The 15,288-nt window shown below is 58.3% G+C and overlaps 1 protein-coding gene across 1 annotated transcript in view; it reads left to right on the forward strand.

Annotated features, from left to right (window-relative positions):
• Positions 1-15,288, forward strand: part of Cpamd8 (C3 and PZP like alpha-2-macroglobulin domain containing 8) — a 65,445-nt gene that overhangs the window by 39,439 nt on the left and 10,718 nt on the right. The window contains exons 20-29 of the mRNA XM_071601331.1: positions 3-234; positions 1,896-2,049; positions 2,404-2,534; positions 5,258-5,309; positions 7,667-7,965; positions 8,522-8,747; positions 9,613-9,789; positions 11,291-11,372; positions 12,102-12,258; positions 12,692-12,766. Of these exons, the coding sequence (XP_071457432.1) occupies positions 3-234; positions 1,896-2,049; positions 2,404-2,534; positions 5,258-5,309; positions 7,667-7,965; positions 8,522-8,747; positions 9,613-9,789; positions 11,291-11,372; positions 12,102-12,258; positions 12,692-12,766 (1,585 nt within the window). The remainder of the gene's footprint in view (positions 1-2; positions 235-1,895; positions 2,050-2,403; positions 2,535-5,257; positions 5,310-7,666; positions 7,966-8,521; positions 8,748-9,612; positions 9,790-11,290; positions 11,373-12,101; positions 12,259-12,691; positions 12,767-15,288) is intronic.

Raw genomic sequence — 15,288 nt, forward strand, 5'->3', positions numbered from 1 at the left:
AGTGACCCGTCCGGGGAGGAGACCCTCAGTCTGCAGGTGCCTGACTCCATCACCAGCTGGGTGGCGGAGGCTGTGGGCCTCTCCACCTCACGGGGCCTGGGAATTGCCGAGCCCGCCCTGCTGAAGACCTTCAAGCCCTTCTTCCTGGACTTCACGCTGCCCCCTCTTGTCGTCCGCGGGGAGCAGGTCAAGGTCCCACTCAGTGTCTACAACTACTTGGGCACCTGTGCTGAGGTACCAACCCCCCAAATGCATGGCTTTTCCTATCTGCTGGGGGAGCAGGGGCGGGCCTTGTTGCAGTCAGGGTGCAGGGGTGGAATGGGACCTGGGTGAGGAACTGGGTGTCACAGCATCTCTGTTACCAGGGAGATGGGGTGAGATGGTGTCTTAGGCTGTTTTGCATTACTATGGCAAAATGTATGAGGCTGGATAACTTTAAAAAGAAAAGAGGTTTATTCTTTTCTTTCATTTTTTTTATCTTGGTGCTGGGGATTGAGCCCAGGCCCTCTCACATGCTGAGCACACTCTCTCCTCTGAGCTATACCCCTGGCCCCAGGAGGTTTATTTTGGCTCATGGTTCTGGGATCCAAGGTCAAAAGCTCGCATCGGGGGATGGTGGTGTGGAGAGCATCACATGGTGAGGGACGGGGACGGCTCCTCTGGTGTCTGCCTCTTCCTAAAAAGCCACCCACCGAAGGTCCCACCTCTAAACTCCATAGTTGGTTGTTTCTGCCCGTGACACCCCTCAGCCGGGTTACATGTCACCACTGACACTTGGCTGTTGAGTTTCCATCTTTCTCCATGGAAGAACTTTCTGGAAGAGGGATGTGGGAGATCTTGAGCATCCTTCAACCTGAGGGCGCTGAGGCTTGGGTCCAGCTGGCCTTTCCTGTGGCAGGATCCAGGCTCTGTCACCTTAGCTCCTCCTGTGTCCTTCCCTCTGTGTCACACCTTGATGCCTGTGCACCCCAAACTCAGCTTCTGCCCTCACCTTGTGGTCCAGCCTTTGCCTGAACCCAGGCTCCCGCGAGTGCTGGGCAAGCACCCCCCACTGACCACAGCCGCTGTCCACCACTGAGCACACCCCCAGCCCCTTTGCCGCTCAGAAAGAACAGACACCAAGTTCCAACAGAGAGCTGAGCCGGCCGGGGCCAGGGGTCGCTGGCGTCTTGCTTAGCCATGTCTTTCACTCCAGGCACAAGCCTGAACCCAGCAGGTGCTCCTGGTTTGCTGGCTGGACAAATGGACGTGGAGCGAGAGCTCCTCTAGTCTGGGAAGGCTTTAAACCGTAGATGCACATGCAGTGCACACGCATTCAGAAGGCACAGGCACGCACCTGTACGGTGGAACGTGGGCTGCACACACATGCTCACAGCAACACAAGATGCACACACCTGCACCCATATACACCCACATGCACCCACATGCATGCCGGTGTGTGTGCACCCTGTGCTTGCTCAGGCTGAGCACGTGTGCACCAGAGACACACGTGTGCACACACACAGCCATACTCTTCCCCAGGGAGCCCTGGGGTTGGGGAGACAGTCAGAGGGAGCCCTGTGGGAGCTTGGCAGTGGGTCGGGTTGTCTCCATCAGGAGCCCCAGGGTGGTGTGGCGGGAGAGGCTGCCTTTGAAGCCCCCATGGTCCTGGGGGCTGCAGGGACCTGTGGGGACGCAGGGCTGGGAGAGGAGCAGGCCCAAGCTAGTCAGGGGCGGGGACAAGCCCGCAGCAGGGCAGCCAGACAGCGCTGGGGTTTGCCTGATTGGAAGTGGAAAGGGCCTCTGAGGACAGCGCGGCCTCTGGAGAGGGCTGGCGGGGCTGGACCTGCGGTGGACGGTGCCGGCAGGGAGGCCGGCCTGGATTCCAGGTGCCATGAGCAGTGCCGTCCCCGCAGGTGCACGTGAAGATCTCCGTGCCCAAGGGCGTCCAGCTGGTGGGGCACCCCGGCAGACGGCACCTGACCAAGGAGATGTGTGTGGCCCCCGGGGAGACGGGACCCACCTGGGTCGTCCTGTCCTTCAGCAACCTGGGGCTCAGCAACATCACAGGTGGGGACCCCATGCTCCCCTCCAGCCACCAAGGACTCCAGGCTCTGGCCCCACGGGGGCTATGGGGCGGATGGGCCAGCAGGTGAGGTCAGGACCGTCCCGAAGGACAGGACAGCAGCTGGGGCCAGCAGGACAGGGGGGCAGCTCTGGGGAGAGGGCCAGGGCCTCACCTGGGGGGAGCGGGGCTGTTGCGGTGCCAAGCCCACGTGTGCACGTGTACCCAGAAATGCGTGCACACGCGCCCACACATGCACACGGCAGCTGCACAGAGGCACACGCGTGCCTGACACAGGGGGAGGGAGGGGCAGCCCACCCTGGTGGGGACCTGCTCTAACAGCCACCAAATCCCCACAGCCAAAGCCCTGGTCTATGGAGATGCAGGCTGCTGCCAGGACAGGAGGCCCAGCAGACACGCAGAGGAGGGTCCCCCCGACAGGAGGGTCCCGGCCGGGGCGGATCACATCCGGCGCAGCCTAACCGTGGAGGTAGGCCAGGCCCCACCCGCGGGGCCAGCGTGGGCCCCAGCCCTGGGGGGGAACAGCTAGGCCCACGGTTGGAGCCCCAGCCGGGCAGCACACGGGTCTGGATCAATGACTCAGGGACAGCTGGGGGGGGAGCTTCTTGCTGGAGGACAGTGGCCTCTGGCCCCTCCTCGCAGAGCTGAGCAGGTTGTGAGGTGGCCCTGCACTCTGGAGGGGCTGCAGGGAGTGACCCCGACCCCTGCCCGACCACTTTTGAGGGCCATGTGCGTGTCTCCTAGTTCTGCCCTTTTCCAAGGCAGTTTGCGGGACTGTGAGGTGGCACGTGGGCGTGGGTCCCCGGAACACAAGTCCTGCAGCAGGGGAGTCCGAGGTCAGGGCCCGCGCAGACCTTCCAGGTGTGAACCCAGGACCGCCTCTTACCTGTGGGGCCCACAGGTGTCCTGGCTGTCCAGCCCTGCTGTGGATAACGCATGGGGTCTCGCTCCCCGCCGCCAGGGCTGGGGACCAGAGACAGGTACATGGACGGCTCCCAGCCCAGAGAGGTTGAGTGAGTGGCCCCATGTCACCCAGCAGAGGGTGGATGTGCAGGGTTCTCTAGAGAAACAGAACCAAAGGGAGGCAGACAGACAGACACATGGTTTCAGTAGACAATGGGCCACATGTATGACGGTGGTCCATACAATCACCACGTAGGGACGTCAGAGCAGCTGCAGCCTGTGTGTAAATACGCTCTATGATGTTTGCACAATGACAGGGTCATCCCAGGACACGTTTTTTAGAACATATCCCCGTTGTGAAGTGACACGTGACTTCCTAGATCAGGGTTTACCATACACACTTTCATACAGATGTCGAACGAGATTTATTATCAGGCCGCGGCCCACGTGACTGTGGAATTGGAGCCATCCCGTGACTTGTCCCCTGCGGTGTCGCTGAAGGCTTGAGAGCCATGGAGACAAGGGCGGGGATCCCGGGCCGGGGGGGGGGGGGGGGGGGGGGGGGGGGGGTCAGAGGACCAGCAGCACCGGGGGCAGGAAAAGAGTGAGGTCCCAGCCCAGGAAGATGGCGGGCAGAGGGGAGTTTAACCCTCCCTGCCTGGTTGCCTTATTTGGGCCTCAGCAGGTAGCACGGTGCCCATCCACATTGGGGAGGGCCTGACTCACCCCCAGAGATACACCCGGAAAGAGCCTCTAGCCGCTCAGGCCTCCCATGACCTAGTCAAGGCGACACCTAGAATTAGCCATTGTGGAGGGAGTGGGGCCCACGGCTACCTTGGTGCAGCTATTCCTGTGTGCTAGTCAGCTTTCTGTGACTGTAACAAATACAGACGATCAGCTTATAAAGAGAAGAGGTTCATTGTGGCTCACAGTTTTGGAGGTTTCGGATGGCTGGGCCCCTTGCTTTGGGACCTGTGGCGAGGCTGTACATCACAGCAGCAGTGCATGGGGAAGCCGAGCCACTCACCTTATGGCTGGAAAACCAGAGAGAGAAAGATGAAGGGGCTGGCATCACCCTATCCCCTTCCAGGCCACACCCCCAATGACCTGAAGGCCTCCCTCTAGGCCCCGCCTTTTAAAGGTCCCCTTACCTCCCCAAAGCCTTCATCACAGGGGCCTTTGGAGACATTCCAGACCCAAAACTCTAGCAAACACTTTGAGGTCTGGGAGTTAAGTTCTGGGCACCTGTTTTTTTTTTTTAAGTTGATATGTAATATTCATACGTATTTTCGGGGTAACAGTGTGATACTTTAGTCCATGGATACGATGTATAATGACTAATCAAGGAAATCAACATTTCCATCTCCTGATCCAGGACCCTTCAGACTCTCCTAGTTATTTGGATGTGTCGCGGACCATTGTGACTGTAGTTCCCCTTCTGTGCTTTGGAAAATCAGAACCTTCTTCCACCTCCTGGGCTTTGGTGTCCTTTACTGTCCCTTGCTGTCCCTTGCCTAACCACTGTCTGTGTCCCCTCCCTCCCCCTCTAGTGACCGCTATCCCGGTCTCTCCTCCCGTGAGATCAATGTTTTTAGCTTCCTCAAATGACCCAGGACGCCCGCCGTCTCTGCACCCGGCTTCCTTCATTAACGTGATGTCCTCCAGTCCCACCCGTGTCGCTGCAAGTGACAGGACTCGCCATGTCCTCTGCCTGAATAGTCCACAGTGTCATGTCCACATTCCCTTTATCCCTGTATCTGTCGAGGGCCCCTCGGCCGAGCCCGCGTCTTGGCCCTTCTGTGAAACAGCTGACGGCCTTCTGGGCTCCCGGGGCACAAGACAGAGATGGGAGCCCAGGTGGACAGGCAGGAGGCAGGACACGGGTACAGACGGGGTGGAGGTGGAGGTGGCCTGGGCCTTTCACGGTGCTCGTGGACGTCTGTCGGGGCCTCGGATCCCGCAGCCTCTCTGCACAGTGCTCTGGGCACCCGGGGACTGGAGGGCAGTGGGGGGGGGCAGGGCTGGGCGCGGGGAGCAGGCGAGATTTATGCGGCCACTGCACAGCGTGATGGCGAGGCTCTGTGTCGCCACCCGGACCTAGGAGGTGGGTGACCAGGTCACTCCTGTGTGCCTGTGACCCTGGTGTCACCCTGGGTTCCCCACAAGCCCCGGCAGCTCACTTGCACGGTCCAGACTCGGAGCTGCTGCCCTGGGAGTTCTGGACGCTCCTCTGTGCCGACTGTCCCCACCACCCCGTCCCTGCTCTCAGTCGCTCCATTTCTGTTTCAGCCTGAAGGGGCGCCGCGGTCCTACACCTACAGTGCTTTCTTCTGTCCCAACGGTGAGTCCTGTGCACCCACTGAGGAGCCACCGGGCCCCTCCCCTACCACACGGTGACAGCTCCTTCACTGCAAAGCCAGCGCCCCCTCCCCGGGGACGTCGAGCACAGTGGTCAGGAGGTCAATGGTCTCCTAAGTTGCCAACGCTGGCCTGGATCTGGCGATCCTCCTGCCTCAGCCCTCTGAGCCGCTGTGGTCATAGGCACCACCACCATGCAAGGTCCTAGTGCTGCCGCGAAGCAGAGTCTTCCATTTTGGTGAAACCCAGCTCACCATCCTCCCTTTGGTGAATCACACTTTGTTGTTCCTGAGACATCTTCACGAGTCCTGTTTCCTTAAGGTTCTAAGTTTCTGGTCTCTAAACGGCAATGATCTATTTGGAGTTGATTCCGGATACCTTGCAAGGTATGGGCCAGCGTTCATCTTTCTGCGCGTGGGTCACCAATTGCCCTGGCACCATTTATATGAAAGACTTTTCTAATGCCAGCTGCTTAGGAGGCAGGAGGATGACAAGGTCAAGGCCAGCCTGGGCAACTTAGCAAGACCCTGTCTCAAAAAACAAAACAAAACAAAAAAACGGGCTGGGGATGTGGCTCAGCAGCAGAGCGCCCCGGGTCCAGTCCTCTCTGTATGGAACGTCTTTGCTCCTTGTTGAAAGTCAGTAGCCCACATGTGCCTGGGTCCACTCTGGGCTCCCTGTTTCTGTTCCCTGGAAGCGTTTGCCTTTCCTGTGCTCTCACCTCGCGGTGACCACTGTAACTGTACACTGAGCCTCCATGCCCAGTGGTGAATCCTTCAACATTGTTCTTTGCTGAAGCCGTTTGGGGTCCCCTAGGTCCTTTGCATTTCCAGAAAATTCGAAAGTCAGTGTAGCAACTTCTCTAGGATTTTGCTTGGATTTGCATTGAGTCCGCGGATCAGCTTGGGGAAGATCAGTGTGTGTGCAGCATTTCCTCCTGACCCCGCGGAGTCTGCTCTCCGTGGATCTGGGTCTTCTCTTGCTTCTATCAGCAGCCTGTGCAGTTTCTGGCACCTTGCGTGTCCCTAGCTGGAGTTACCCCGGGTGCCACCGTCAGTGCTGCTATTGAGCCACCATGTTTCTGCAGCTGTGTGCAGAGTCCTGGGGAGACTGCAACCCTGTCCGGTGGTCCCTCCTGTGCTCACCTCCTGTACTCACTTCCTATGCTCACCTTCTCTACTTATCTCCTGTGCTCACCTCCTGTGCTCGCCTCCTGTGCTCACCTCCTGTGCTCACCTCCTGTGCTCAATTCCTACTCGCCTCCTTGCTTGCCTCCTGTGCTCATCTCCTGTGCTCGCCTCCTGTGCTCGCCTCCTGTGCTCACCTCCTGCTCGCCTCCTGTGCTCACCTCCTGTGCTCACCTCCTGTGCTCAATTCCTACTCGCCTCCTTGCTTGCCTCCTGTGCTCATCTCCTGTGCTCACCTCCTACTTGCCTCCTGTGCTCACCTCCTGTGCTCACCTCCTGTGCCCACCTCCTGTGCCCACCTCCTGTGCTCACCTCCTGTGCTCGCCTCCTGTGCCCGCCTCCTGTGCCCACCTCCTGTGCTCACCTCGTACTCGCCTCCTGTGCTCGCCTCCTGTGCTCACCTCCTACTTGCCTCCTGTGCTCACCTCCTGTGCTCACCTCCTGTGCCCACCTCCTGTGCCCACCTCCTGTGCTCACCTCCTGTGCTCGCCTCCTGTGCCCGCCTCCTGTGCCCACCTCCTGTGCCCACCTCCTGTGCTCACCTCCTGTGCTCGCCTCCTGTGCCCGCCTCCTGTGCCCACCTCCTGTGCTCACCTCGTACTCGCCTCCTGTGCCCACCTCCTGTGCTCTTCTATACTCACCTCCTGTGCTCGCCTCCTGTGCTCTTCTATACTCACCTCCTGTGCTCGCCTCCTGTGCTCTTCTATACTCACCTCCTGTGCCCACCTCCTGTGCTCGCCTCCTGTGCTCACCTCCTACTTGCCTCCTGTGCTCACCTCCTGTGCTCACCTCCTGTGCTCACCTCCTACTTGCCTCCTGTGCTCACCTCCTGTGCTCACCTCCTGTGCTCACCTCCTACTTGCCTCCTGTGCTCACCTCCTGTGCTCGCCTCCTGTGCTCGCCTCCTGTGCTCACCTCCTGTGCTCACCTCCTACTTGCCTCCTGTGCTCATCTCCTACTCGCCTCCTGTGCTCACCTCCTGTGCTCACCTCCTGTGCCCGCCTCCTGTGCCCGCCTCCTGTGCTCACCTCCTGTGCCCGCCTCCTGTGCTCACCTCCTGTACCCGCCTCCTGTGCCCGCCTCCTAGCCCATGTGAGGGTGGCAGATTCCTTCAGGCTCCCTCTCAACTTCCAGCCTCCCTTCCTCCATCCAGAGAGACTCCACATCTCCACCCCCAACAAATATGAGTTCCAGTACGTGCAGCGGCCGCAGCGTCTCACCCGTTTCGATGTGGCCGTGCGAGCACACAACGACGCCCGTGTGGCCTTGTCCTCGGGGCCCCAGGACACAGCGGGCATGATCGAGATCGTCCTGGGGGGCCATCAGAACACCAGGTCATGGATTGCGAGCAGCAAGATGGGTGAGCCCGTGGCCAGTGCCCACACGGCCAAGATCCTCTCCTGGGACGAGTTCAGGACGTTCTGGGTCAGCTGGCGCGACGGGCTCGTTCAGGTACCCGGGGCTGCCTGGGTGGGCACGGGAGCCTCGTGCCCCTCTGGTATCCACTGCTTCCTGTTCTGGGCCAGGCTCTGTTGGGGGCAGGGAGGAGTGAGGGGAAACACAGGGCCCCTCAGGTGGCTCACAGTCTGTCTGGAGCTGCTTAAAAGAAAAAAGAGAAGAAAAAGTAAGGGTGGTGGTGGCCAGGGAGACTGGGTACGAGCAGGTGGAAGGGGGCGCTTTCTGGGCCCAGGAAGGGGACTTAGAAAAGGAACAGCTGGCACAACGTTTGGGGGAGTGGCACAGCCAAGCTGGGCTTTGAAGTATGAATAGGAGTTCACCTGGTAAAACAGGAGCAGAGATGTCCCAGGTACAGGGAGCGGATCTGTAAGGCCCAGAAGTTCCTAGAAGCCCAGTGACAGGGTGACCTCTGATGTCCCTCGCTGCTGACTCCCCGAGGACCCTGCTTCACACCGGGGCTGTGGCTGAGGCCCCTGACCATGTTCACAGGTGACGGAATGTCACTGCATGCTTCCTGCCGGCGTCCAGTAGCCTTGGTCTCTTTTTCCAGGTTGGCCATGGTCCAGAGCCATCCAACGAGTCCGTCATCATGGCCTGGACCCTCCCGAGGCCACCGGAGGTCCGGTTCATTGGCTTCTCCACGGGCTGGGGCTCTGTGGGCGAGTTCCGCATCTGGCGGAAGATGGAGGTGGATGAGAGCTACGGCGAGGCCTTCACCCTGGGGGTCCCACATGGGGCCATCCCTGGGTCTGAGCGGGCAGCTGCTTCCCTCACAGGTGTCTGACCACAGCCTGGCTTGGGGAGGGCAGGGGGCAAAGGGGTGGGTGGGCCAGATGGAGGCAGGAGGTGTGGGAGGAAGCAGATGGGCAGCAGTGCAGAAGACCCACGTGCAGGGCCCTCAGCTCAGGTGAGACAGAAAAGTGGAGAGGAAGATGGGAACCGAAGGAGGGTTATGAAGAAGGCGTCAGGTTGGGCCACAGAAGAGGCACAGGGGCAATGGCAGCCTTAGTGAGTCATGAGGAAGCTGAAGAAGAAGAAAAGGAGGTAGGTTCAGGGAACAGCACTTATCCCAGGGGGCCTATTGGCAGGGTCTGGGACAAAGAGGTCAAGGAGAGGACGTCAGAATACCGAAGGGATGAGAGAAAATAAGACCAGAAATTTAAAGAGAGAGAAAGAACATTATAATGCACTAATATTCCATAATATCCTGTGTGTACGAAACTTTAAAACAATCTAAATACTCATGGTTAAAAAGAAAACCACACTTAATAGTGGAAATTAGAAAAAAGTATTTAGAATGGCTAAATTGACTTCCTGACATTTGTGGGACGCAGCTAAAGCTGCACTTTGAAGATAATTTATAACCTTAAGATGCATCTATTTTAAAACCTAAAAAGAAAAAACATTCAAAAGAGTGAAAAACTAGAGAGTGCACATCCAAGTGACAGCTAGGAAACACAGCAGCATGTAGGAGAGAGAGGGCAGGTGGCCACCAAAGCCGGGACACCAGGCCATCTGGGTGGCCCCACAGGGCAGCACCGGCAGTCAGAGGTTGGTGTCCAGTGTTGGAGCAGCTGGCCCCACCCTGGGAGAAGCCGTTCCTGTGCTCTACACTCCAGCCGGGCCCTTCCCCCCCTGCAGGCGACGTCATGGGGCCCACCCTGAACCACCTCAACAAGCTCCTGCGCCTGCCCTTTGGCTGCGGAGAGCAGAACATGATCCACTTTGCCCCCAATGTCTTCGTCTTGAGGTATCTTCAGAAAACCCAGCAGCTCAGCCCTGAGGTGGAGAGGGACACCACTGACTACCTGGTCCAGGGTATGGGGCTGGCTGCCTGGGGGAGGGGGAGGGGGAGGGGGAGGGGAGGGGTGGGGGAGAGTGGGGGAGGGGGAGGGGAGGGAGGGGAGGGGAGGAAGGGGAGGAGAGGGGGAGAGGGGAGGGGAGGGGAAGGGAGAGGAGAGGGGGAGGGGAGAGGGGAGGGGTGGGGAGAGGGGGAGGGGAAAGGGAGGGGAGGGGGAGGGAGATGTCTAGGCCAGCAGTGGGTGCAGCCTTCTGCAGTGGGCCAAGGAGGCCATTCAGGGCAGCCCCAGTCTGTCACTCTCCCCAGGAGCCTGTGCCGTTAGGACGACTCTTTATATTGGTGCTTGGCCACAGGAGAGCAGTGTCTTTTTTTTTTTTTTAATGGAGATCTTTATTTCACAACAAAAGTAATATAACCACATAATTTTTTGAATTTGGGAAAGAAAAGTTCAGTGTGGTCATTACAGTTGGCTCTGAGTTGACCCAGTAGCTGCTGTTTGTGCCTAGAACAGTGAACATCTTCAGGAATAAATAGGACATCGCTGGGCATCTTCCTTTCCCATGAAGGAGGCCCTTAGGGTGTGTGGCGGGCAGGGATCTGAGGCCTGTCCCCTCTGTACGCCTTGGTCCCAAGAGGGGGCTGGTAGAAGCTGGGGCCTTCCTCCTGTCACGGGCACCTGCTCTGTGCTCAGGCAGGACTGTCCCTCGCAGTGCCCCCTCTCCCCGTCTGTGTCATGAGGGAGTTAAGTTAGCTGATGGCAAGGTCCTGGGGTCTCCTGGGCTTTGCTTCTGCCCTTGGGCTGGAACTGGAGTGACCGGGGAGCCTGACCCAGATGGAGGAAGGACCCACGTGTGCCCAACCCAGAGCTCCCGGGCCCCACTCGGAGGAGGGAACAGAGGCACGTGGGCACCCGGGTTCCAGGGGCCAGACGGGGTCCCGACTCCTGGCTGTGAGGCTCTGCGGGCTCTGCTGCGCTGGAAGCCTCCACCAGGCTCTGGTGACCTGGAGTCACCCGTCATCATGGACGGGAAAGGGACACACGTGTGATGGTCAGCATTCAACTCCCAGATGGAAGCAGAGGGTCAGAGTCTGGCCCCAGGAAGCAGGCCACGGCCCTCAGAAAGGCCAGGCGCTCAGGACGTGTGGGCCTGGGAGGGGGTGGACACTGATCGACGGTGCCACCTTGAGGTGGTGCATTTCATTGGTCACCTGGGCACCACTGAGGGCTGGCATGTGACCTCCCCACAATGCCACAGAGGCCGGTTAGAAAATGAGGCAGAGGTCACAGTGGCCCCACATGCAGGGGTGGGGCAGTCTCAAGAACCCCAGGAGTGTGAGCGTCAGTTTCAGGGACCCAGGTGTGGGTGTGGACAGTTTCAAGGACCTGACAACTGGTTTGGGGGCCATTTCCAGAGCCCTAGACGTGAGGTGGCATTGTGGTGGGGGGGTGCCAGGCCCGGGCCCTGCAGGCAGCCCCGGGGCAGCTGTTCAGCAGAACCGGTCCCCTTCTTCCCGTAGGGTACCAGCGCCAGCTGACCTACAGGCACCAGGACGGTTCCTACAGTGCATTCGGGGAGCGAGACACGTCGGGGAGCATGTGGTGAGTCCCTCCCCACCCTGGGCACATGGACACTCAGGCTCTGAGACCTGGGGTGGGTGGCAGGAAACGCAATGAGAAACAGAGACAGCTGTGGTCCCTGCCTCGGGGTCCCCGGGGGGGGGGGCAGGGTGGCCGGGGCTGGGCACAGCAGTGTCATTGCTGGGACTCTTTCAGCTGTTGTTACCATGGTGACGGGAGCCCAGCCCCTGCTCGCTGGCCCCTGGGTGCTCTGAGCTCAGGAATGAGGGTGACCCAGGGCAGGAAGAACTGGGCAGGGAGAGGTCATGGGCCAGGCCACGGCCCGCTAGGGCTGGGGATGCGGGGAGGTGGCTGGTGAGCAGGGTCCCTGGCCTGGGGTGCCACCAGCACAGAAGGACCCACTGGGGGCTGGGCCAGCTGGCCACGTGCCCTGGGGTGCTCCAGCGTTGGCAGTCCTGGGCATCACCGTGGGGCCCACCCAGCCTGGGTCTCCCCTGCCAACCCTACGCCCCCACCCGGACTCCTCTATGGTGGCCATAGAAACCGCGTCCCTCACCGACAGACAGAGCGCCTGCTGCCCTCAGCAATGCTGGGGGCGAGGGGGCGACACGCCGCTGAGCCCTTTCCTGCAGGGGCCCAGCTTGGCCGCCTGCCCCCCACCCGAGAAACCTGTGTCTGGCTGATCCCCAGAGGCCCCCAGGAGGTGACCCTGCTCGGTGACACCCCCAGCCCCACCGCATCCTCTTTCAGGCTCACAGCCTTTGTCCTGAAGTCCTTCGCGCAGGCGCGGAGCTTCATATTCATCGACCCCCAGGAGCTGGCCGCTGCCAAGGGCTGGATCATCCAGCAGCAGGGAGCTGACGGCGCCTTCCCCGTGGTGGGCAGGATCCTGAACAAGGACATCCAGGTGAGTGGCCTCGCGGCCTGTCCGCCGCTCCTGCTCCTCGAAGCTGGGCTAAAGGAAGCGCTGGACTAAGGCTGGAGGCGGGGCTGGGCGGTGTGTGTGGGTGTGGCCTGTGCTGGGCAGGGGCGGGGTCTGGTCAAGGGGCAGGGCGTAGACAGGGCGGGGCCTAGGCAGGGGCGGGGCCTGGGAAGGGGCGGGGCCTGGGCAGGGCGGGGCCTTTCTGGGGCCGGTTCTGGGCAGAGGAGGGGTCTGGGCAGGGGTGCTGGGGGTGGAGGAGGGGCCGGGCCCTAGCAAGGCTGAGGCTGGGCAGGGCGGGCCGGTGCTGGGTGATGGGCAGGGTTACAGTGGGAGCAGGGGCTAAGGCGGGGGCAGGACCCTGGCAGGAGATGGGCTGTCCCCTTTGGGACAGGGGTGAGGCCTGGGAGTCCTCTTGCAGGGTGGGATCCACGGTGCAGTCCCGCTGACGGCCTACGTGGTGGCTGCTCTCCTGGAGACTGGCACAGTGTCCGAGGTGAGCCCAAGTGGAGTCCTGGGAGACTGGGGGCCAGGGGTGGGGCTGGAGGAACAAGTGGGAGGTCCCCCCTCATGGCAGGGTTTATTTTTCCTCATTTCTCTTACTCATGAATGAGGCTCTTTCAAACTTTTCATCCACTGAGAACATCCAACTTCTCAGTCTGAGCAGAAAAGAGATACCTGTGGTAACCATGGGGGTGAGAATTGTTGGGAAGTATATTAGTTTTTCATCACTATAATGAAACACCTGAGGCAATTAACTTATAAAGAGAAAAGGTTTATTTTGGCTAATGGTTTTGGTGGTTTCAGTCCATGCCTGGCTGAGTGGATTGAACAACAGACATTTATTGCTGACAGTTCTAAAGGCTGGGAAGTCCAAGACCAAGGTGCAGGCAGATTCTGTTCTTGGTGAGGGTTCTCTTCCTGGGGTGTCTGCCTTTCACTGTGTGCTCACCTGACCTTTCCTTAGTGTATGCACACAGACTGAGAATTCTGGTGACTCTTCTTATAAGGACACTAATCCCATCATGGGGCCCCAGCTTAATGACCTCTTCTAAACCCCTCCTCCAGCTATCATCATATTGGGGGTTAGAGCTTCAATATGTGAATTCTGGGGGACACAAATATTTAATCCATAACGTTCCTATGTCATCCCTAAAAATCTCCCATGGAAGTTTAACAATCATCAAGTCGTCTCTTAAGTGTGTTCTCCTGATGTCCCTTCCTGTGCCTTTGACCGTCACTCCAGGTAGAGTGAGCCACATGCTGGCTGAAGCACCATAATTGCCCTGACTGCTGGACCCCTTCCTCTGTTTCATTTCACAGCCTCCTTCCATCATTGATTTCCTCTTGTCCCTCAGTGTCCAAAGGGGATTGTTTCCAGGACCCTCCACAGACACCAAAATCCAGGGATGTAAAATCCATGTCCCTTCTATCAAGTGGCATAGCACTGGCGGAGAACCTATGCGCATCCTCGTTTATACTTTAAATCATCTCCTTGTGACCTATAATACTTCACACAATGCGTATATATCGTTCTTTTGCATAGATTCAGAATATTTCAAGACCTGTGGCAAACTCAAGTTTTGCTTTTTGGATCTTTTTCCCATTTTTTTTTTTAATTCCTGGTTGGCTGGATCCATGGATGCAGAACGTGCAAATATGGAGAGCCTGCTGTACTGAGAAAAAGTACTGGGAGGTAAACTTTTGAGGTCTTGCATGTCTGAAAATATTCTCATCCTGCTTCAACACTTGAGTGATAGTTGGGCTGGGTATAGAATTCTCTCTTGGCCCTCACTTTCCTGTAAGATACAGGATTCCATTCCATCCTCTTCTAGTTTCCAGTGTTCTGTGGAGAAGTCGCTTGTCTTTCTGAGTACTTTTCCTTTGAATATGGATTTTTCTTTCCCCTGAAAGTTATCAGATCTTCTCGTTGTCCACAGCACTTTGTGCTTTATGACACATACTGTGAGGTGAGGATTTTTTTTTTTTTCACTTTCTATGCTGGGCATCCAGGGAGCCCTTTTCCATAGGAAATTTATAGGTACTAATAGGATGAAAATAAAAAAGGATCTTTTGGACTGAGGGTGTAGCTCAGTGATCAAGCACTTGCCTAGTTTGGTTGAGACTCTGGGTTCATTTCCAGAGTCTGTAAAAGAAATATTGTGAGAGTAACTAAGAGTTAGCCTTGCTCACCTGACCTTTCCCTAGTGTATGCACACAGACTGAGAATTCTGGTGACTCTACTTATAAGGACACTAATCCCATCATGGGGGCCTACCTTAATGACCCCTTAACAGTCAGGGAAGAGCTCTCTGAAGATGTGGTATTTCCCCTTCTGATAAAATATAAGCCTTCAGAGGGCTGGGGTTTTTGTCTCTTATTACTAAATATACTCAGTAGGCGGTGCATTGCCTTGGACAGAGTATGTGTCCCATAAATATTTGTGGAGACCTAAATGATGAGATGGAGCAGCCATGTGAAATGTGAGAGAAGATTGTTTCTCACCAAAGGAGTGATGAGACAGTCCCCTAGCCTGTGGTGACTCTGGACATTCCCAGTCCTCACGCCTGCTAGGTGAGCACGCCACCACCGAGCCGCAGCCCAGCCCCAGACACGAGGAGCTTGCGGAGAGGGAGGCTGATGTTCCCCAGGGCCGGGTCACCACCAGGCCTTGCCCTGGGTCACGTGCTTCCCGCTGACATTCAGGTGGTCTGTGGACGTGGACCATCACAGACGGTGGCTCTGCTGGGGGGGGCGCCCTCAGATTTGTCTCTGTGCCCTCCACCTCCTCCCACCCCCAGGACACCCCGTTTCTCAGAAAAATCTTCCTCTGCCTTCTCCAGGTCCTCCCAACCCCATCTTCCCTGATCTGGGGGTTTCCCTAGGGAAAGGGCGAATTCCCCCCTGGGTCGGGGCCCTGAGTCCCTGAGGTGGCGGAGGCAGGACCTGCTGTCTCAGTGCCGGGACCAGAAGGTCCCTGAGGGTGCTCAGGAGTGGCCTTCTTTGCTCCTCCCAGCC

This window comes from Marmota flaviventris, chromosome 1, assembly GCF_047511675.1.
Source record: "Marmota flaviventris isolate mMarFla1 chromosome 1, mMarFla1.hap1, whole genome shotgun sequence".
Classification (NCBI taxonomy): domain Eukaryota; kingdom Metazoa; phylum Chordata; class Mammalia; order Rodentia; family Sciuridae; genus Marmota; species Marmota flaviventris.